The 21,438-nt window shown below is 45.8% G+C and overlaps 1 protein-coding gene across 4 annotated transcripts in view; it reads left to right on the top strand.

The window, feature by feature from the left end:
* The first annotated feature begins 2,882 nt into the window (after window positions 1-2,882).
* LOC144142766 (inhibitor of nuclear factor kappa-B kinase subunit alpha-like) overlaps window positions 2,883-21,438 on the top strand; it is a 78,234-nt gene continuing 59,678 nt past the window's right edge. For 2 of the 4 annotated variants that reach the window (XM_077674475.1, XM_077674485.1), the window contains exons 1-7: window positions 3,131-3,265; window positions 3,476-3,615; window positions 6,117-6,335; window positions 7,104-7,262; window positions 8,392-8,481; window positions 10,088-10,212; window positions 18,186-18,293. In XM_077674475.1, the coding sequence (XP_077530601.1) occupies window positions 3,208-3,265; window positions 3,476-3,615; window positions 6,117-6,335; window positions 7,104-7,262; window positions 8,392-8,481; window positions 10,088-10,212; window positions 18,186-18,293 (899 nt within the window). In that variant the 5' untranslated portion in view covers window positions 3,131-3,207. The other 2 variants (XM_077674492.1, XM_077674501.1) reach the window with 2 other exon arrangements.

Consider the following 21,438-nt stretch of genomic DNA (forward strand, 5'->3'; position numbering starts at 1 on the left):
TGCGAAGCAGACGCTGCTTTCCCCGGAGTGGTAACAACAAAACAACCGAACTGTAAAGCAAGCGCTGAGCGTGTTTATCCTATTTGAAGCCTTATATTGCGATAAACACTTACGCACACGCAAAACAGGCGTGGGCAATAATGAAACGTCAGCCGAAAGCTATCAGTGAGAACAAAGCCGAGTGAAGCAGAGGCTATGAGCAGACAGGAGCAGACGACAAATGTTAGAGGAGTCGACGTCACGTAAACGTAAGGTCTCTTCGATTTGGCCTGCACTTTCTGCATCAGTTCAGGATGAGTTCAGCCAGTTCAGCGCAGGCGCCGCCACTGCAGAACCGGTCCTGCACTTTTGTCGTCTGCTTCTGCACCTCCTCCCTGGGAGGTGCAGGGAAAGCGTGAACTCATCCTGCACTCTCTGCACCGTCGGTAAATCGAAGAGAAAAGTGCAGGCGCCGCGCGCTGCACTCGAAAATCGAAGAGACGAGTGCTGCACTACCTGAATGAGTGCAGCGAGTTCAGCAAAATCGAAGACACCTGTAATTCACATACGCAGTGCCTATTCTGTGGACCAGTCCACAGGATAGTGTTCAGCTTTATTCTGTGGACCAGTCCACAGGATAGTGTTCAGCTTTATTCTGTGGACCAGACCACAGAATAATGTTCAGCTTTATCCTGTGGACCATTTGAGGCGGCGCTTGGCGGTGCTGTTCGGCGCGGTCGTGTCGTCGTGTCGTGCAACATTTTTTTTTTTTTTAGATACTTATTTCAGTTTCGTAACTGCGCCGACTGTGCCTTCCCGGGTGGGCGCTCTGGTCGCGAGTTGGAGGGACTTTAGGCGGCTGCGTTGACGGCGTGCGCCGGTCCGCTGAGCTCTAAGTTGCGGTGTGTAGTTGCGTGTCTGCTCTACAAGTTTCTTCTTTTCGCTTGCGTTTGTCTTTACCCTTGTGCGAGAACTTTGCCTCTTCAGTGCATTCGGTTGTACGACCGCGGACGAAAACGTTTCGTGACTCCGTAAACACGCTGTTTTCTTTCATGTGCTGTCTTGGCGCCCCGACCTACCTCACAGCCGGCTGTACGAGCGGATAATAATAATAGGAATCTTTATTTACAGGAACTGTACATATAATTTCCCAGCCCACTTAAGCAGCTGACGCTTGTGAGATGGCTGAGCACATGCATAGTGCATGGGGCACATGCTTATGTCTTTTACAAAATGAACGAGGAGGAAATCGCTTGCTAAAAAGCTTTTAATAAAACCAAGCAGCCTAATGAAGAAAAACCGAAAAAGTCTTAATGCTATCACCGTCGGCAGGCGCGCATGCGTGTTCTGCCCCTTTCGTTTACCGCCGGTGCAACTACACGGTGCTCCTATGCGGTTCGGCCACAGCTCCCATGCTCCAGTTACTTCTGTCGGCACCTACTTCTTTTTTAGGGGCCGAGCCGCTTAGGGGCTGGGGCTGGCATCTCCCGTCGTCGTAATCGTCCTCTCATGTCACGGTGCTACAACACCCGGACACTCGTTTACGCCTCGCGCTAGAGCGCTTCGTAACGCGTAATTAATATGCAGTTCCCGGAGCTTACGTGGTTACCAATTTTAGAAGAATTGTCTTCTTTCGATGTGTATGATAGTTTTTGACCACCAAAGTTCGGTGAGCGGGTTTTAAACCGACACTGATGTGTTTTAAACCAGCGTCGTAGTCATTCACGTGCCTGTTTGTTCTATATGCAATAAAGAAAAAAAAAGCATAGTAGAAAAAAGAAAAACACAGAGACTCTCCCTTACGCCTCGAGCTAGAACGCTTCGTGCTTCGAAGACAAGAGACTTTTACAGCAAAGCTGTATACCTCTATCCCCCCCTCCCCGACGGTTTCAACTCCGTTAATCAGAACAGCATTCCCCTTTACGCACAGCAAGCGATGCAGGTAGCGTAATGTCGTCGTCAGGCATTTAGTACACAGCATAACAGAACACACGAAATCAACAAAGACTTCCGAAGCGGCGAGCCCTACGTTCCACACCACGACGACCACGATGCGGCGAAATGCGGCCGAGTTCACGTTCACAAAAATTAGGCGGGCAAAGAAACGTCTTCAACTCCCGATGACATGATGCCGACCGTTTTAACGCCACAGGACGCTCAGTTTGTGCCGTATTTGTCTCACGCGAACTTTGTAATATGTAGTCGCAATGTTTATTATAGAACAACAAGCTTGGCGTGGCTTCAGTTGACTTCGGGGCAGGCTTGCTAAAAAAATGTTGCAGTACGTTCAAAATCGGCATCAAAAATATGTGTTACTAGGTTCATAGCCTAGGTTTTTTGTAAACCAGATCACAAACCTGTGGACAAACCACGCAGAAAACGCTAAGTTAAGTTGGCCGCACAACCGCGCGCTGAAGAAGCAAGGTTCTCGCACTCGAAAAGAAGAAACTTGTAGAGCAGACACGCATGCACTACACACCGCAACTTAGAGCTCAGCGGACCGGCGCACACCGTCAACGCTGCCGCCGACACCGCGCTACACGCGACCGGAGCGCCCGCCCTGGAAGGCGCAGTTACGAAACTGAAATAAGTATCTAAAAAAAAAAAAAAATGTTGCACGACACGGCCGCGCCTAACAGCACCGCCAAGCGCCGCCTCAAATGGTCCACAGGATAAAGCTGAACATTATTCTGTGGTCTGGTCCACAGAATAAAGCTGAACACTATCCTGTGGACTGGTCCACACAATAAAGCTGAACACTATCCTGTGGACTGGTCCACAGAATAGGCACTGCGGAAAGACATACGTCCATGTGCAAGCGCGTTTCGCATCGCCGCCTGTGGTTGTACCCATGTTGTACCAGTAGTCGCGCCCAGGTCGCGCCTGTTCTGTGGTCGCGCTCCCCGCCAATTGGTCTGTGCTGACTATTTTTCTTCCCGCCTCAGCATTTAGCGCACGTTTTCCTACTGTTTTGGTTTATTTTGGTTAATACTTTGCATTGGTCGCCCGCGACTCGAGACGCTCCACGTGACTCACGCAGTGCTGCTATTGGCGCTATGTCCAGCGTCTCACAACGACTTATCTCGTCGGGTGTTGACATAGGTGTGTAGGTGAGTAAGCCGATGTGTTTTCGTGCTGTTTGCACCGGCGCAACGTATACTAGGTAATTACAGAATTGTGTGTTGCTCGAGTTAGTGATGTAGCTTCTTTCGCCGCGCTGCTTTCGTAATGTCACGCATCTTTTGTCATGTTGAGATTGTGTTCTTCGCAAGTTCTGGATGCACGGGTACTGCACTTAGCTCTGCCGGCTATCTTGAGGACATCAAGCTGTTGGCAGTCTTCAAACAATAGATAGGCTGCGGCAAAAAATAGCCAACAATTGTTACGCATTGCCATCGGAGCCCGTCACTCCGCGCTTCACTTAGCCTAGAACTGCCGCAAGTTTTCTTCGGGTCGCTCCAAGTTGGTGTAATCCTTCTGTCATCTATATCTTTAGGGGACTTCGCGGATGCCGACGACTTGTTGGACAGCGAAAAAGGAATTATGGAAGAGGAGAACTGCGTCATTGGTTGTTGGAGGCGAGGCAAAGTACTGGATCGGGGTACCTTTGGCTGCATAACGCTATGGCACAACACGGTAAATTCCCATTTTGAACACAATGCACCTGGTGATCAGTCTGGTGCTGTGTTTTTTTCGGACGTTGTCGCGCCAGCAACTTTCCAATCTTGCAAGCTTCCAGAAGAAACCTCAGTAATGCATAAGTTGAGTATTGTTTGCTTTTTAAAGCAATAATTGCAATCGCTGTGTCGTCACCGCTTAAAAGCGTCAGAACATTATACACCTTTTTGCATGCATGAATTGTAATTTAGTGTGAAGGAAAATTTGACATCCACCTCAATGCAGCCATACGGCTGCAAAGGAAAGCTGTACAGCTTCCTGAGAAACTTCGCAGTTGAAGAAAAGTTAATCCGGGCCCCCTAAATCTGGTCAATTGTAATTAGTTCAGCAAGGCTTGGGAGTGGGCTAGTTGGTGTTTTAACATCTTGTCTGCTGCCTCACCTTGTCTGTTTTTGTGTAATTCACCCTGTTCTATGTTTTCGTGTCAGGCAGCGCACCTCTACACTTCAAGGTAGAGTTTGCTTAACATAGTGAATTTTTTACCAAGTGACAGGACGACTGCTGGTAAATGGCCGGTAAACGCTGTGGCAGGGCAAATTCGTATCAGCATTTGTGGCAACATAGGCACACTGACTCGCATTTAATTCTAGACTCTGCTCCTATTTATCACTAACAGAGTTTTTTAGGTGAAAGTACTGCGCCACCCACCTGCGATTCTGTCTCTGTGTGTGCAGTGTTGCCCAATGTCTCCTTCACTCTGCATATATATATTTGCGTGTGTGTCCCATCCTTCCCGATGTGAACCTTTTGCGATCATAACTTTGCCAACTATGCAACCGTAGTGCTAAACAGGGGCTATTTTGCTAACGAAGAAAACAATATGAAAACAACCTAAGAAGGGAGCAATACAACACAAACACTGATGCACAACTGAGCACAGCTTATAGTGGCAGTAAAATATGCGGGAAAATGTGAATATAGAATAGGAATAACATTTTATCACCAAAAATATAAAACCGGAGCTTCAGAATCATGTCAAATGCTGTGTGTCAGTACAGTGAAATTAACACGTTGTCACAATCTTTTACCTAATAAGCAGCCTTGATGGTTTACTAGTGCAAGCATTTCCCTTCTTGTTAATTGCAAAAGCGTCATACACCTACTCCAATATGGGTACCACGTGAGGAGTGCGCATTGTCGAAGAGTGGAGTGCCGCTTCAGGAAGAGCAGTGGGCTGGCAACACGCTACCTGTAATTTTTTTCAGCGTGGTATTCTGTCAGTTCTGTGTGCCGCAAAAGAAAGTAACACCTGTGCATGGTCAACTGATGGGATGTCTATTTTCAGTCTTCCCACATGCCCTAGTCTTCAGGTGATGCTATGGCGATGTGTGGTATTGTTCGAAGCGTTCCCCAGGGTGTATAGCCTTGGCTTTGGAACAAACCACTTTGCCTCTCATGAAGTGTCCTGTCTTGGATAAGACTGGTAGCACTGCCATTTCATAGTGGCCAATTTTCTGTAATGGCGGCCACTATTTAGGTGGAAAACATTTTGATTCGATTTATAAATAACCAGGGTAGCTATGTCTTGGTGTTAAACAAAATAGACCATAAAATTGGACTTTTAGGCTAAGTTTGAGTGTAAACAAAGGAGCGGTTTGTCCCCCAGAAAATTTTAGACGCTCAATTATTGTTGCAACACCCTATAGCTGTATGGCTATTGCAAGCCACCACGTTCAGCTGACTTGAATTGTCTAGCGAAATTCACTGCCAATACATTGGTCATTTACCACCATGCTTTGCTTCCAATTTCCAAATGCCACTGGACATGTTTGGAAGCGGAACTGGGTTCATTGTGTGAAAGCGTATAACGAAATGCTGCCATCACTGAACACCTAGGCTCGTGCTCTTTGCCTGAAGAGCAGCTTGGACTAGCAGGTATTGTGGCACTTGCAGTGTGCCGCTTGGTCTGCAAGCCAAGTATGTGGAGGCATAGTTCCCAGCTTCTCCTCCGCTTTCCAAAGAGTGGGCAGCGGCCTGGTGTGAGGGGCTAGCCAGGCTGGTTCTGAATGATGGTTACTCCAAACTACCATTAGTCGGTTTCATTTTTGTTTTTGTTGTTGTTGTTGAGGCAGAGCAAAGGAAGTTGCACCCTATGGGATTAGCCATTTCTCTTGCCAGCCCAGCAAAGGAGACTATGCTGTCCACTGCCATCACATTTTTCAGTGTTTTCGTTATTTTGGTTTGGCAGTATAGCTTGTAGTAACTGCTACGTGCGCCTCCAGCTCAAGCTTCACTTTCTTGTTTTCGTGTTCCTTTGTGAGGTTTTCTTCATTCATCGTTGGTTTTTTTTAAGCGTTTGTTTTTGGGGAGTCTAGGCTGACAGTGAGCGAGACAACAGGTGAGCATGGCAACAGCATGTGCCTGTTACATGAGAAATAGCAGCCTGTGAGAGCAGCGAGTGAGGCACAACTTGCTTTATGCATAGCCTAGCAGTTTCAGTGGCGACTGTTTCTTTTTAGGTGACACAGGAGACGATAGCACTGAAAAACTGCCTGCGGGGCATGGCAGAGATGACAGACAAGCTCCAGGAGCGCTGGGTTCAAGAAGTCGAGATCCTCAAGAAATTGGACCACCCTAATGTTGTCAAAGGGCTTCCCGTACCTGAACCACTGCTGATGCTTGCCTCTGGTCTGCCCTTTCTCGCTATGGAGTACTGCAATGGTGGGAACCTTCGCAAGGCAAGTACCACAAGGAGGGGTGGCTAGGAGGTTGTGTTCTGAGGCCATGGGGCTGTTTTTCTTTTTTTATATATATATATATATATACAGAAGTGAAAAACAAATACCCTTGTGTGTGAGATTTCAGTGCATGGGAAAGAGTTCTAGGTTGCTAAATGGATCATTAGCCCTCCAGTATGGATTGCCTCAATTTAGCCCGGGTGTAGCCTTTGGTACGTAAAGTCTCGATTCGAACCTTTTGCAACCAACTTTCCATTAACTAGAGAAGTGAGATGCCTCACTTGCGTCACTCCCTTAGAATTGCAAGATCTTTTACCTGGATTTGTAACAGACCCAATGTGTTGTTCCTTACTGCAACACCGGTGAGATGTTAGGAGCTAGCGATCGCTTGCCACTGAATCTGGAACGTAATTTTTAATGGATGTATCATATGGGATGTAATTTATTAATAAAGACTTATAGCAGAGCGGAGAACCGGTCCTGGCGCGGTACCCGGTACACCTGCACATGCGCACAACCAGTTTGTCCGCCTCTGCACATGCGCAGTAGCACCGGTCGCCTAACGGGTACCGTACAAAGCCGGTTCTCCGCTCTGCTATAACTCTCTAATGCAGGGCTGCGCTTTTTTCCCCATCACATTCCACTGCAAGCACTCAGCAGAAATTGCACAATTTCTTATTGCAAAAACCATGTAGATGTATTTTGTTCTGTACCACAACCATTTCATACCACAACCATTTCTGTGCCATAACCATTTCATATTCGCAGGTGCTGCAGCGGCCTGAGAACTCGTGTGGCCTTGCCGAGAAAGACGTGCGGCGTGTGCTGAGTGACGTTGCAGCAGGGCTGCAGTACCTGCATCAGAACCACATTATTCACAGGGACCTGAAGCCTGAAAACATAGTCCTCAAAGATGTCGATGGAAAGGTGAGTGGGCAGGATATGTTGAATAGCCACTTTTTAATTGGCATGGCCCGACATCTTTGCTTCAGAAGAAAGTGTTGCATAACACTCTCCCCATTTTACATATTTTGTGCTCATATTCTGCAAATATGGCCGGAGCAGTTTTTTTTTTCTCTCCAGGTGCATGGCTTCATTGTCCCTTAATGACATTTTTAACCACTGTTTTCTTGTCTTCATGCTGGAGCAAGCATGTTGTTTTGGTGTGTTTTTCTAGTAGCGCATGGAAAGGCATCAGTGTTACCTTTGGAGATCAAAAGCACCAATTAATAATTTTGTTGTTTTATCACTCAGTGCCTGTTAGCTGCACATACATTTGTTTATGCAGCATAGATGCCAGACATATTTATCCAATTTCCTAATCCCTCACACCATTTGTGGAAATAGGTATAAGAATAATAACACCAGCTTAGCTCTGCAACATTATTGGCCAGCTTACTATTGCCTTGTTAAAGGAGCCATGAAGAGAAAATACAACTTCGTTTAATTTGAAAGAACGAGGATTCAGTATCTCACTCAGCTTCATTACAGGCACAAAAGTTGTTTTTTTAACGAAAAAAACGCAAGAAGTATTTAAAAACTTTCAAATTTTGCGCCACAGTGACGTGTTATGAGCAAGAATGACGTCATACGGGCCAACAATAAAATATAATTTTCAGTGCGTTAACTGCACGTTAGCATTCAAGTGATGCGGTCAAATGGAACTAGAGGCCCCATTACAGACGTCCAGTCTTGTGTGGTCGCGATAGGTCAGTTAGGAGGCCGCCAATCGCACAAACAAGGTTCCGTGACGTCATAGAAAAGTTGCGGGAAATTGGCTAGGGGGTCGCGACTGCTTCAAACGTTTTCTTTAATATCTCCGTTATTTGTTCGAAGATTGCGATGATATTGGTATCATTGTTATCGGGACTAAGCACTCTTTCTAATAACCCCAACTTGTATTTTGTCTTCATGGCTCCTTTAAGCCTGTGTGTTCTGATGTTCTATTTTCTTGACGTAAAGTTTTGCTATGTTGAGTGACTTTTGAAAGAACGTGGCTATTTAAATTAGAAGAACATGTACCAAATGGCCAATTTCATTTTGGTTCCTAAAACAGATCATCTACAAGATCATCGACCTTGGCTATGCAAAAGAATTTGACCAGAGCAGTTTGTGCAACTCATTTGTTGGGACTCTACAGTACCTTGTGAGTGTTTCTCTCAACACTTTGGTGGCTCTTTATGCCACACCTTTATCGAATGACTGTTCGAAGCCACAATATCCACTGTGGAGTTGCTCCGTTTTCTTGCATTAAAAAATTTACAACGCACTGCCAGATGAGCTCCTGTGCATTTTTGAAGAATGGTTCTGAACTGGGCTGTTTGAGCCGAGTGGTGCAACCATAGAGGGTCGAATTTTTTCGCCAAATGCGACCCCCCAGATTCGATTTTTGTTATTTCTGATTTACATTATTCGGATGAATCTATTTCGAGAAAAAATTATCGTAATTTTTTTAGGGTGACCATAAACTGGCAAAAAAATTGTTCCTGTTGTTGCATACATGTGGTTTATTCATGAGTAACACAAGAAAAATTCTAAATAAAAACGAGAGAGTAACAAGCCGGCATTTTTTGAGTGAATCGAAATCAGATAGACATCAGTTTCACGGGCAAAAAAAGCGGGAAGCACCCGGAGGACGATACCGAAACCAGCCGCTGCACGCGGGTGCGCGGCCGGATGCGCGAGCAATAGACGGCGCACCGCTCCTAAAAAAAAAAAAAAAAAAAATCGAGAAAAGAGCCTCGTCAGTTTCGCAGGCGCCCTTGTTCTGTGGCAGCGAGAGGAACCGGGGTGCCCGGTGGGCGATACCCAGCGCTCCCCTCGTTACCAGATGCACAAGCAATAGCCGGCGCGCCGCTGAAGTAAATCATAAAAAAAAAATAAAAAAGAGCCATCGGTGCTAGAAAATAATTTGACGTATTTCCGCAGTGTGGCAGCACATGCCAAGCAAGACAAGTTGGTGAAAAGGCACGCTTTTTAAACATACAAGCGGTGACGTACATATATGTTATTGACCATTTTGAAGGTGTTTTGAGAGGACGTATATGTATGTCCATGACCCTGAAAGGGTTACAAAGAACAAAATTAAAGCAGTTACACTCGACATGAAAGCTGTCTACTTGCTGAGCAGTGATTTGCCAGAAGGGTTGTGGTACCCTCTCTTGACTAGTCTCAGTATCAGCCTGGCACTGATACTCAAAGTAGTCAAAAGAGGGCGCCACGGCCCCTGAAAAGGCCTATAAAGAGACGCTGGATTGAATTTTTATTAATTTTGGGTAATTAATGCAATAATTAGGGATGTTTTCTTTATTTTATGTTATTGTGTACTTACTTCCGGCCTAGCAACGGCAGCCTCTGTGCAACGGCGCAGTGCAAAGATCACCCCCAACACTTCTCATATGAGTAACGTGTGCCTCTGTGGTGCACTGGGATAGACATCGACTTCGTAATGGGAGGGACCCAGGTTCGATCCTGACGAGGAAGCCTTTGTCGGGATTGAAGCCTCTGTTTGGGTGCGTGATGCCGTGACTGCGGTGGCTAGATACTGTGACCCTGGATGAGCTACAAGCCCGGGCCCCTAAAGAGCTCCGCACTTAAAAGAAATACCTTTTAGGCGAGGTCCAGTGCAGGTAACTGACGGGCTACTCTTACTAGGGCGGGGCTTTTGCAAGCATGGCATTGAGGAACCGGTTGAAAGGAACTTTTTCTGAATGTGAATTGATCCGTGTGACACAGGCGCTCTCTCTTGCTAGGCACCCGAGCTATTTGAGAAGAAGCCCTACACGAGGGCTGTGGACCTCTGGAGCCTGGGCATCCTTGCCTATGAAGTCATCACGGGGCAAAGACCATTTTCCCCAACAGCGTCTCCTGCCCAGTGGTAGGTTGCCTCCGACTGACGGGAAACTTACGAGGAGCATGCAGTGCATGTGTGCACGTGCTTGTTGGGCAGGTTGCACAATTCGTCGCAACAAGTGAAAAGGAATCTGCGTTGTTTCTGTCCTTTTTCTTTGCTGAAGTTAGTGTCAGTGGTAATTACAGCTGTGTGTGGTGTTGTCAGATTACTGGGTCGAATTGTGGCTCAGCTGGAAACAAAAACTTTGCAGTTAGTTTTTTACTGGGCCTGCAGTGGAACCAGTCCAAGACGAAAGTGTTCTGAACTGGTTCTGAACATTTTCTGTTTGGTCATTCTCATCCTTGGTGACGGTTTTTTTAAACCACCCGTTCACTTGCACCTGGCAGTGCAGCTGGAGCTGTTACTCGCAGCGGTGGCTTAGTTGATAAGGTACTGCGCTATTAGGTTCAATTTGCGACCGCACCACCTGTTTTTCCGAATGTGTGTAACAGCACAAAGATCCCTAGGTGGTCCAGATCCATGCCTCATGGTGTACGCAGGATTTCATTTTGAACGGGAAGGGGGGGGGGGGAGAGAGAGAGAGGGGGGAGATACCCTTAAATCCAGAAGCCCTAGGATTTAAGGGTATCACAGAGGAAGTTAACTTCAAGGCTGTCGAGGGGACGAAAAGATTAGAATGCTGGTGGACGAAAAGCAGAGAGGGGAATATTGCCTAGGACAGTTACCACCTGTAATAGAAAAAAAAAAGTATTTTGTGCCTAATAAGTTTTTTGTGCCTGCCCTAAGCAGCGCTAGTATTGAACCAAATGTGTAAAACATAGGTATATTAGTCCTTTTTGGTAAGATGACATGTCATCACCCCGATACAAAGGGGAAACCAATAGAAATCATCATCATCATCAGAGAGAGAGACTCCAAAAGAAAAGGAGGGAAAGGAAAAAAGTAAAAAGCAACAAGAGGGAAAAGAAGCCTAAACAAGGAATCAACCAAAACTTCAGAAAGTAACGTCAAGACACCGTGAGCATGCCTTACATGATCTTCCAGTTTGGTCCATTTTTGTTTTTAACAGATGGGGAAAGTTTATTCTTTCTCTTTCTGCTTTGGGGGGTATTGCAAAATGGTGGATTGTCATGGTGAGGAAAGACCTCAAAGCCATGTAAACTTGGTGCATAGCCTGCGACAGAAAAATTATCATTGGCAGTTGTTATTTAATGAGGGGCTGAGCTTGTGGCCTTGTCCGCCACCTCCCCCCACCCTCCCTCATGAGCTGAAATTTTCTTTCGAGTAGGGGGCGTTGCTTTGGTGCTTAATTGTTCTTTTTGTTTTTGTTTTTTCTCACATCCTGGGCTCTTTTTTGTTGTGGACCCTGCCCCTCAACACCACCCTTCCACATCTTTGAGACCTAAAAGCCACCATGGTATTTTTAATTTTAATGATTACAGACATTTTACTTATTCGCTCAGAACCTGTTCGGACAGAAAAATACTTTAGGCTGTGCGCAGAAATTTTCTATATACTTCCAGTGCTGGATTTGCAAGCATATAGGGCTTGCACAGCATTGAGCTGAGTACTTCTGCATTGCTGTAAGTTTGATATAGAGAGAGTAGGCATATACATGTGTGCTTAACGTTTCACAAGAAATTTGTACAGGCTGGCCCAGGGGTGTGCGCTGTTGTGCCCTCCCTCTTAATGGCTCGTGTGCGAAATGAAAGAAGCACTATCGCAGAATGCGTTGTGGGGCTGTTTGCTGCTCGCTGTTACACTGAACTTATTGGCGGTGAGATGTTTGAGTGGCGCCCCCTGGCTCTGACGTCGGCTTAGGGACTCGCGCCGCTGTCATCTGCTACACTCCGCTTGTGAGGGGAAGCAGTGCCTGTGCTGAAAATAGCCCGCTTTAATGCTTTAGTGCATTAAAAAGCGTGTTGCTAGTAGTTCAGTTATTTTTGCCAGCTTCCGACACATCTGAATAATTTCAAGCTGCATCCGCCACAAGTTTGCAACACACGAGGAGAGAGAGAGAGAGAACAACTCTCGTTAGAGCATCGGTCAGAAGATCATGTGTAACACGTCCTTACTGGCTTATTCGCGAGGTTCAGCGCTCAGAGCTCCTCGATAAGTATTCAGAATGCGTAGGCTTCCCTGTAGTATTTTTGAGATGCTCTTATGAAGACTCCAATGCTACGTACCAAGCTACGTCCAAGCAGCGGGCCCCTACACGCGGATCGCACAGCAGAAAATAAAGCAGCTGTCTTCTATTTCTTTCATTGCCGTTCACTTGTATCAAACGAATGGTTTTTTTTTTTTTGTGCCCAATGCAATAATTTTTCTGAGCCATTACAAATGTCTTATTAGTAGGTTTGGTTATGTTTGGGAGGCTCACAAAGATCGTGTGGATATTTTCTTCAGGCTGTATTTTGACTGGTGTTCGTGTAGGGCAGTAATGTGGCGGTCTTTTGAGTTTGTTGAGGTTAGGAGGGGGTGCAGGTGGCACTGAGGTGGTTTTTTGAGGAGGGATAATGCCTGTCGTGAACGGTAGATCAAAAAAGGAATCGTAGACCTGGAAACTAATCGCGTCTCCAAGGGTGTACCATATTTACTCGCGTAATGATCGCACTTTTTTTTCCCAAAAATATGATGCAAATTTATGGGTGCGTTCTTACGCGAGGTAAATTTTTCGCCAAAAAGTTTCAGCGCAGAAAACGCAAGCAAGGTGCAGTCCAGAATTTTTACGATAGGTCTTATGAACATAATAAATAAAAACATAGTAAAAACTCCACAGGCCACCGCCAGCCGCGTTGCAAAGGGACGCAAAATGCGGTGTTTTTATGAATTGCGGAACGCGCGGGAACGAGTTTGCCACGAGGTGAGAAAAGGTCGTAGCGGCTGCTGCTGTCACAGTGCGGGACATCAAAACAAGACACGGCTGCTGATGCAGCAAGCTGAGCGCATTTTTTTCTTTGTCTTGTGAGTACATTATGTGCATTTAGTGAGAGTTTCTTCCACACCAATGATGAACTCATGCTTGCCGATATCGCTATATCGGCAAGTCTGCGGCAGTAGCATAACATAGCCATGTCCGCGTTGAAAGAGGAGGAACCGTAGGTAAGCACGACCACCGTCAGATTGAATTGGCATGTGCGATCATTGCGCGGGAAATAAAAAAAAGTCGTATTTTGACGACGAACTTCAGGGGTGCGATCATTACCCGAGTGCGATCATTATGCGAGTAAAATCGGTTTGTAGCCAATGCTCTGCAGGACATACCTAAATTAGTGCGAGCTTCTGCTTCTACTGCCTTGGGTGACTGCAAGGACAGCCATCTGCAGCCACTTCTTCTTAGCCTAACAATGTTTTCGTTGTTGTGGCAGGAAGAATGAGTAGTGAGTTCGTTTTTGCTCCATTTACACATTGCACATTCTGAGCGGTCACTGTTTCCAACTTAATAGCGGTTAGAAAAACAGACCCCCCCCCCTTTTTTTTTGTAGGCGACCAAGACTCAAAACCTTGATAAAAAATGAGCTACTTTTGTACAAATTTTCTAAAAGTTCTTCTTGAAACGCACTTAAAATTACTACATATATTTTCTTCAAGTTTCAAATTTGGCTTAAAAGGGCACCGAGGTGAGGTGTACTGAAAGTGGTCTTGCCTGCCCGAAAGCACTACCTAATTATTTTCATTGCCAGCTCAGCAAGGTAGGTACTTTGTGATTGGCTTCCCTCAGCTGACACTTTGTGCAGGTTTTTTTTTAGACTCCTGCTCTGCTCTTGTCAGTTATGAAATAATCCTTTTTGCTGCAATTGACAGGAAGCTTCTCATCAGTAGGAGCAATAGGCAATGCAGAATGCCTGAAAGAGATATGGAAACTGAAAAAAACATAGGACTGTACCGCAAGATGCATCTGCTGAGCTGATTACTTGCTGATAGCCGTTGCAGCAAGCTCCCCGCTTTGTGCCAGGGGCAGTGCCTGTTTGAGGCTGCAAGCACGTTCGCTCTAAATCACAGTTCAAGACTGAACAATAAAACTTTATTTTTGACAGTGAGCCAGCGATAATGGAGCGGGAGAAAGGTGGCGGTTCGCATGCCTTGTGGTGAGGCTGCGTTTTGGGGAAAAATTCGCGTATTACCTACTCGCCAACTTCACTCTTCAGATTTGTCAGTTATTAGTGCAGGTTATATGCACGGACATATGTGCATATTATTCCTCAGATATTTTGTGTACAAATTTTGCAAATGTACTTGCAAGAGGGTGCAACACCATTTGTTTCTGACTCGCGAGTTGAATCTATAGTATTCCTCGAATATTTGGTGCATTCTGCAAACATACTTGCAAAAGTGTAAAACAAAATTCATTTTTAAGCTTATGCATTAATATTTTATGCACTATAAAAATTATCGAGTTCCACTGGCAGAGGTTAGCTTCAATTTTAATGCTAGCTTAGCACAACCAAACCGCAGATGGCATCCGAATCCTTCTTGCTCTGCCATAGCATATAATCCTCTGCCACGAGCAATTTCATTCACAACCAAAATATTGTCGTCTTAAGTTGAAGCATTGATTTGAAGCACAGTTCACCGAAACCACGAGCATGAGAACACTGAACGGAAGTACCGTCTGCCACTTGGAAAACGCCCACTGTGCAATCGGCTATTATGCGCAACACCCCCCACTCAGCAAGGAGATCGTATAATGATGCCCACAGCTGGTTGGCCAGACACGCAAACCAATTGATGGGTATTTTTAGCTGTGAACTATAGGACCTGACCTCGGGCTCTGACAACACTACAGCTACCTCTGAGGTTTGCACAAACTATCGTGAGACCGAGTCCCAGCATGTAAAAGGCGTGGCACAAAATTGGTGTAGCAGAAAAAAAAAGAAAACTTAAGCACTTAGCTTCTGTAATAGCCACAATGCTATGGTGGATCTAGTGTTGCTAATCCAAGTAGTTTTGTCTGACCCCTTCCCCACAATCCCTTTACACCCAAAGTAAAATGTAAATTCTGGAGACTACACGCTTCCCTCTCTCTCCCTCTTTTTCTGGATACCTCTAAAAAAGCACTGACAACACCAATTCTGTGGTTTTCTTTTTTTTTTTTTTTAATTTTGTGGGCCCCTGCTAGCTCATTAACTCTTTTGTTACCGTGCCTATTCAAAATCGTTCAATTTGTTTGATACCGTGGGAACCCCTTTTCATAGTTTTCTAGGCATTTCTGGAACAAGTAAAGCTATTTGGGGTTAACTCAGAAAATGCCCTTTAAAAATCAGTTCTGTTTTCAATTTTACAACAAAAATGTGATTTTCGACACGCGTTTGCACCACCTGAGTGTGTAAAAAGAGCGTGGTCATCGCACGTCTGCTACCAAAGAAGAAGGTGTGCTGTTCGTAATTACTGAGCATCACCGTTTGTTTTTTGTTATCAGGGCACGAATTGTGAATCGGAAGATTATTTTCAATCATCAGGTTTGCACTCTGACAGTAATAATCCCTAAAATCGGCTGAAAATATCAAGCAGTGCCTGTTTGCAAAGTCACTTTATGATTTTAGGCAGTTTTATTGCCTTTAAGCGAGTTGTTCTACTTACCACAGGATCATTTGTAAACAGTTTACAACAGTTGTGGTTTCGTTTCTGCATCGCGAAATTCATATATGGCGCTACTACGCAGTTACCCAACTTCAAGTCTATCTGCCATGGCACCTTCAGCACCAACTACTGATCCTCGAAAAAAGCGTGCCGCTCTTGATTTCATCCCACCCTAACCCAATTTCTGTGATAAGAACTTCCGATGCAAGTCAAAAGATAACACCCAGGGGCCAGATATCAGTTCCGATAAAGAGAGCGCTTCAAACCGGCCTTGAACACCGCCAGCTGTTCGTCAGCCAGTGTTCCTTCTATATGAAGGTATATCCGGAGGTCTAGTGTTACTCCTTAGTAGAACTGTGTATTTGGACGTAGTCTCCAACAGGTTTGGTATTGTTTCTTTTCGAAAATGTTAGGCGGCGCTGCAATGCAAGAGGCTCGTTATGCTAAACTCTTTCATTGCACAACAGCTACTCGGTGAAAGCTTGCAGAGCACGATTCTAGCGCATTGCACCTCATTCCTGCAAGCAGGGCTACAATAGTGAGTGAGACAAGGATAATAAAACGCAAGCGCATGTTTTGAGCTATAACCGACAGTGAACGTCAACACGCATCAACCACAGAGTTTCGTTTTCAACTCCATGCAGATTTTTCTATATTGTGTGCTTGTCTTGAATACTGTGCTGTCCGTAAATGCAAATTCAGTCATTGACAAGATGTTCTAACATCAGGTGGGGACAAATTGGTGCCTTTGATGATGCCAAACTGCCATATTTCTTCCAGGTAACCACCCAAAATTGCGCATTTTGAAATGGAGGTTGGGCTTCACCGCATGGCACTGGCACCACACGTGCTAATTTTTTTTTATATCTGACAAACTGTTCTGCGCAAGTCAACTATTTTTCTAGGACCTGTTTTTGAAATGTTTCCCTACAAAATGCATATTCGAATTTTTTTTTTGCTATCGGTTGTTTGTTATACACAATTCCTTTTTTATCATTTTCAATGAAAACTTGACAAAAAAAATTGATTTTGTTTTTGATTTTTTTTTTTTGCTACTGTAATGTATGAAAACATTTTCAAAACTGATGTTGTTGGAAAGGTCTTTAAATCATCTGCATTTTACATTGCTGCAATTAGTGCCTAACCAAATGTTTAGCAGAAAAAAAATGTTTTCTTAGACCCCTAAAAATGGTTTAATTTCCTGGGGTAATGAAAGAGCTAACTAGTAGTTCATGAATTAAGACTGCTCAGCACATAAGATAATGAATTACAGCACCTTTCATGATATCAGTCAGGGTTTCGGCTGCTGAGATCCCGCGAGCTGGTAAGGGGGGTTTGAGGGCCTACTGTGCAACACTTTTTCCTGCCCAAGCAAGAAGCCACCCTCGTCGTTGAATTCAAAAGCATCCAAGGCCACCTTTAATGTCCACTAATACCCCTCTTCCCACCTTGCCCGATCAACGGTTAGTCCCACCGCATTCAGCAGGTCTGAAACTGACCCAGGGGTTTCGGAGGTGCGAAAGGGACCAAGAGACGCTACAAGCCCCGTTAAAGGATTACTTTGTTTACTTTGCAATAGTTTACTTTACAAAAGTTTACTTTGAAACCAAACGCCGTGCATAGGCTTTTAGTTTCGTTCCCAATGGATATGCAGGTCGCCGAGGGAAGGGGCAGACTCGAGTTTGGCTGGCTGGAGGCTTCTCTGTCACATTCCTCCTGAGACCAGTTTTACATCGCAGAGCGGCTGAGCCGGCTTTCCTTGGCGCTTCAAAACTGTGGCAATAATATCAATTTAAAATTGGTTCGAAGTGACGTTTGAAGCATATAATTACAAGGAGGCATCTCGGCATCTTCATGAGGCTAACCATATCAATTTTTAGAAATTGAACTTTGGTGTCTTTTTTTTATTAAGAAAGCTAGAAGGGGCTAGCCCATTTGGGTTGGCTTTTGCACTTGATGCCAAAGTTGTGCAAAAAAGCCTGATGTGTAAATCGTGCGAAACAAGTGCATGCCAACTGGTGTATGTTGGCTGAAATGGAACGCTACTTGTGTCAAAAATGTATAAGCCAGAAAGAAATTTCCTGTCAATGTAGTGGCATGAGTGAGGAACTCAGTTGTCACTTGTTGGCTTGCAGTAAGGTCATACCCCCCACTAGCGTGCCTGGCCTCTTTTCGGTGTCTGGATGGACAAGTAAAATGTACTGCCTGTATTTACAGAATTTTGAGGAACCAACATTTCTTCATGGCAATGTGTGCCAAATTTTTCCTTGTATTGTGGGACACTAGTTGCACAGATCACTGCGTTTGTACTAGGCTGCAGTGTGTGGCACACAAATAAAATAAAAACTTACCTGAAGGCACACATTTTAAGGAGAAAGCTATGCCCTCTTGCCCACGAATGTTTAATTTTGTTCCAGGATTCCTCTGGTGCACAACAAGAAGAGTGGCGATATCCGGGGGGATATACTTCCCTCTGGGGAGCGCTGTTACTGGCAGACTCTACCTCCCGAAAACTGCTTGACCAGGTGAGGAGCTGTCGGTGGCTACACTGTAGCGCTACAGCTTAAAAGAAGAAAGAAATGAGGCAACACTGCCATTAAGTTGTTTGAACTTGTGATGAAAGAAGCCCGTTACCGAGGGCAGGGGTGAGACAGCTGCGCATATTGCGCAGATTTGATACAAATTTGTTTTCCTGCGCCAGGCTGCTCCAAAAGCTTGAAAATTGGTAAAATTGCGCCAAACTACTCCAAAACAGTCTGAGAGCGAACGATTTTAACGCTCCCATCAGTTTCAGTGGGGAAAAATGATTACTGATCGCATAATTTTCCATTACCCCCAAGGTGATGCTGTTTGTAAAAATTAATTGATTGATCATTCAATAAAAACCCCGCATAAAATGGTCCCCGAAAAAGTTTTTTCGGAAGTCTTAATGTCGGGTTGCACATGTTATATTCTGTACGTTTTTAAAGCTTTCCCATCGAAAGTCATTGCAAAGTCCTGTATAAAAATACTACTGTTTATTGAGGCGACAAAACTTGTTCAAGTTAATGACAAAACGGCAATTTTCTGAGTGCCGTATCTCCGGAACGACATTACGTACGTATGCGGGGAGCCGCCATCTTGGTATGGTGAAGTTCGGAAAACATGGCCAGCAAGCGAAGCAGTTGCTTGTAGTTCAGGCTAGTTCACTCTAGTTCAGGCAGACCGCTCTTTGCAGATTTCTACTGTGCTTTTGGTTATGGGGGTGGCTAGGTTTACATTTAGTTGTTTGATCTGTTACGCGAAGTTGCGCCACTCAAAAGGGAGAGTTCATAAAAAACAACGCGGTGCCCGCGAATTCGCCGCGTTTCGTGTGAGGCGCGGTGCGCGCTTGAAGTGAAATTTCGGACTATTGCGTTGTTATAAAACGACGAGTTATTGCTGCCTTGGACAGCGAGCTTGCGAGCGGCGGGAATGGGACGTTCGACACTTCAAAAGGGGCGGCGCAGGCTACATCGCCGCAAAATGTTCAAACAGTGTCCGATAGCGGGACGGGCTATTATTGCACGCTAGTAATCATGGTTCATCTATCTGAAGTTAAATTTAATGCCAAAAGGGAGATGGCTAAACATATGAATGTTACTCAAATTACGATCGATCGTAGTGAACGTGCACCTTAGTGTATGAAATGGGAAAGCTGGTGGGGTGCGACGACTGTCACCTCGCTTTGCGCAACTTTTGCCGTGACTCTACACTTGTCCTTAAAGCCGAGTCTGGGATTGCAAAAATAATAATTTCGGCATTCCCATGATAATAAAAATGCCTTACGATTGCTTAGTTTTTCAATTCGATATTTTCAACGGAACTCCATGCTATCTATACATAGAGCCTAAGAATTTAAAAATGGTTTGGAAAAAGATAGTGCATTTGGTACTTCATGATACTCTGGTAGAAAAACTTTATTAAGAGGCTGTTTCAGTGTTATATACGTTCAAAACCGATTAAAAAGTGCTTTCCCCCCCCCGAGTTGCCAAAAATTTGATTTTTTGGGCACCTAATGTGACATAATAAATGTCGTTAACTGCTCCAAACCAAGGATCTTCTGCTCCAAAATTGAGATTTCGCTGCTCCAAAAGCCGCTCCCAAACTTGATTCAGCTGTCTCACCCCTGCGAGGGCCGTACTATAAAATGTAGATGGTTGCACATAAACTTTCATCTGGAGTGGCCATTCTTGATTCAGAAGTTGAGCGTCGGTAAATGGGCCCCTTGGTGCATGCTGGGGGGTTGCTACTGTGAAATGTAATACCTGTTTGTAGGGGGCCGGGTCAAGTGTCATTATGGCTTAAAGATTGTTCTGTGTGAATTTCTTACAGTATGTGGGCAACACAGGGCTTAAGTTAAGACTCTTCGTCGTCGATTGATGCCGTTGTTCACTATTTCTCACTAAAGGTCATGAAGTACCATATTTGCACGATTATAGCCTTCGCTGCTTTGTCTAAAAATGGGTGGTCCAATTTACCTACATGTGGGTTGCAGTTATACTCAAAACTATGGTATTGATGGCAGCACTGCCATCGACACCATCCACACATACTGCCATCGAGCCTAGCATAGGTCGGCAAACTCACTCACGAGTGCACTCACACCCCCCCACTCACCACTCATGAGTGAGTGGTGAGTGAGCCTCGCCATCGTTGTGGGCTGGTGAGTGCGAGTGCCACTCGTGGCAAGCCCCACTCGCCACTCGTGAGTGCGAGCACTACTCGTGGCGAGCCCCACTCAACACTCGCGAGTGCGAGTTCCACTCGCGGTCAGCCCCACTCACCACTCGCGAGTGCGAGTTCCACTCGCGGTGAGCCCGCTCGCCACTCGCGAGTGTGAGTTCCACTCGCGGCGAGCCCCACTCACCACTCGCGAGTGCGAGTTCCACTCGCGGTGAGCCCCACTCACCACTCGTGAGTGCGAGTGCACTCACCACTCACGAGTGCGAGTGCACTCACTACTCGCAAGTAGTGAGCCCAGCTCGCCACTCGCGAGCGGCGGGTGCACTCGTGCGATGTGCGGTGCTTACCGCTGTGAGCGCCGACTCTTGAGCTTCTACTCGTGTTGGGTATTCTTCGCAGGAGCCGCTCACTGTGGTGGTCCACCACAGCGAGCGGCTCTTGCGAAGAATAGCTCGAGGGTCGGCGCTCACAGCGGTAAGCACCGCACATCGCGCGAGTGCAACCGCCGCTCGTGAGTGGCGAGCGGGGCTCACTACTTGCGAGTGGTGAGTGCACTCGCACTCGTGAGTGGTGAGAGCATTCGCACTCGTGAGTGGTGAGTGGGGCTCACCGCGAGTGGAACTCGCAATCGCGAGTGGTGAGCGTGAGCGCAAGCGAGTGCGAGTGGTGGCGACGAGTGGTGAGCGTGGGCGCGAGTGAGTGCGAGTGGTGAGGACGGAGTGGTGAGCGTGAGCGCGAGTGAGTGCGAGCAGTCAGAGCGGAGTGGCGAGCGTGAGAGCAAGTGAGTGCGAGTGGTGACGACGAGTTGTGAGCGTGAGCACGAGTGAGAGCGGAGTGGCGAGCGTGAGTGTGAGTGAGAGTGAGTGGTGAGGGCGGAGTGGCGAGCGTGAGTGCGAGTGAGTGCTTTAGTATAAATAATTTTTTTGAGTGAGCGTGAGTGAGTGGCATCCAGTTTTGCCGAGCTAT

The sequence above is a fragment of the Haemaphysalis longicornis genome, unplaced genomic scaffold (genome assembly GCF_048455015.1).
Source record: "Haemaphysalis longicornis isolate Haplotype H1 unplaced genomic scaffold, Haemaphysalis longicornis Haplotype H1 scaffold_1, whole genome shotgun sequence".
NCBI classification, from domain to species: domain Eukaryota; kingdom Metazoa; phylum Arthropoda; class Arachnida; order Ixodida; family Ixodidae; genus Haemaphysalis; species Haemaphysalis longicornis.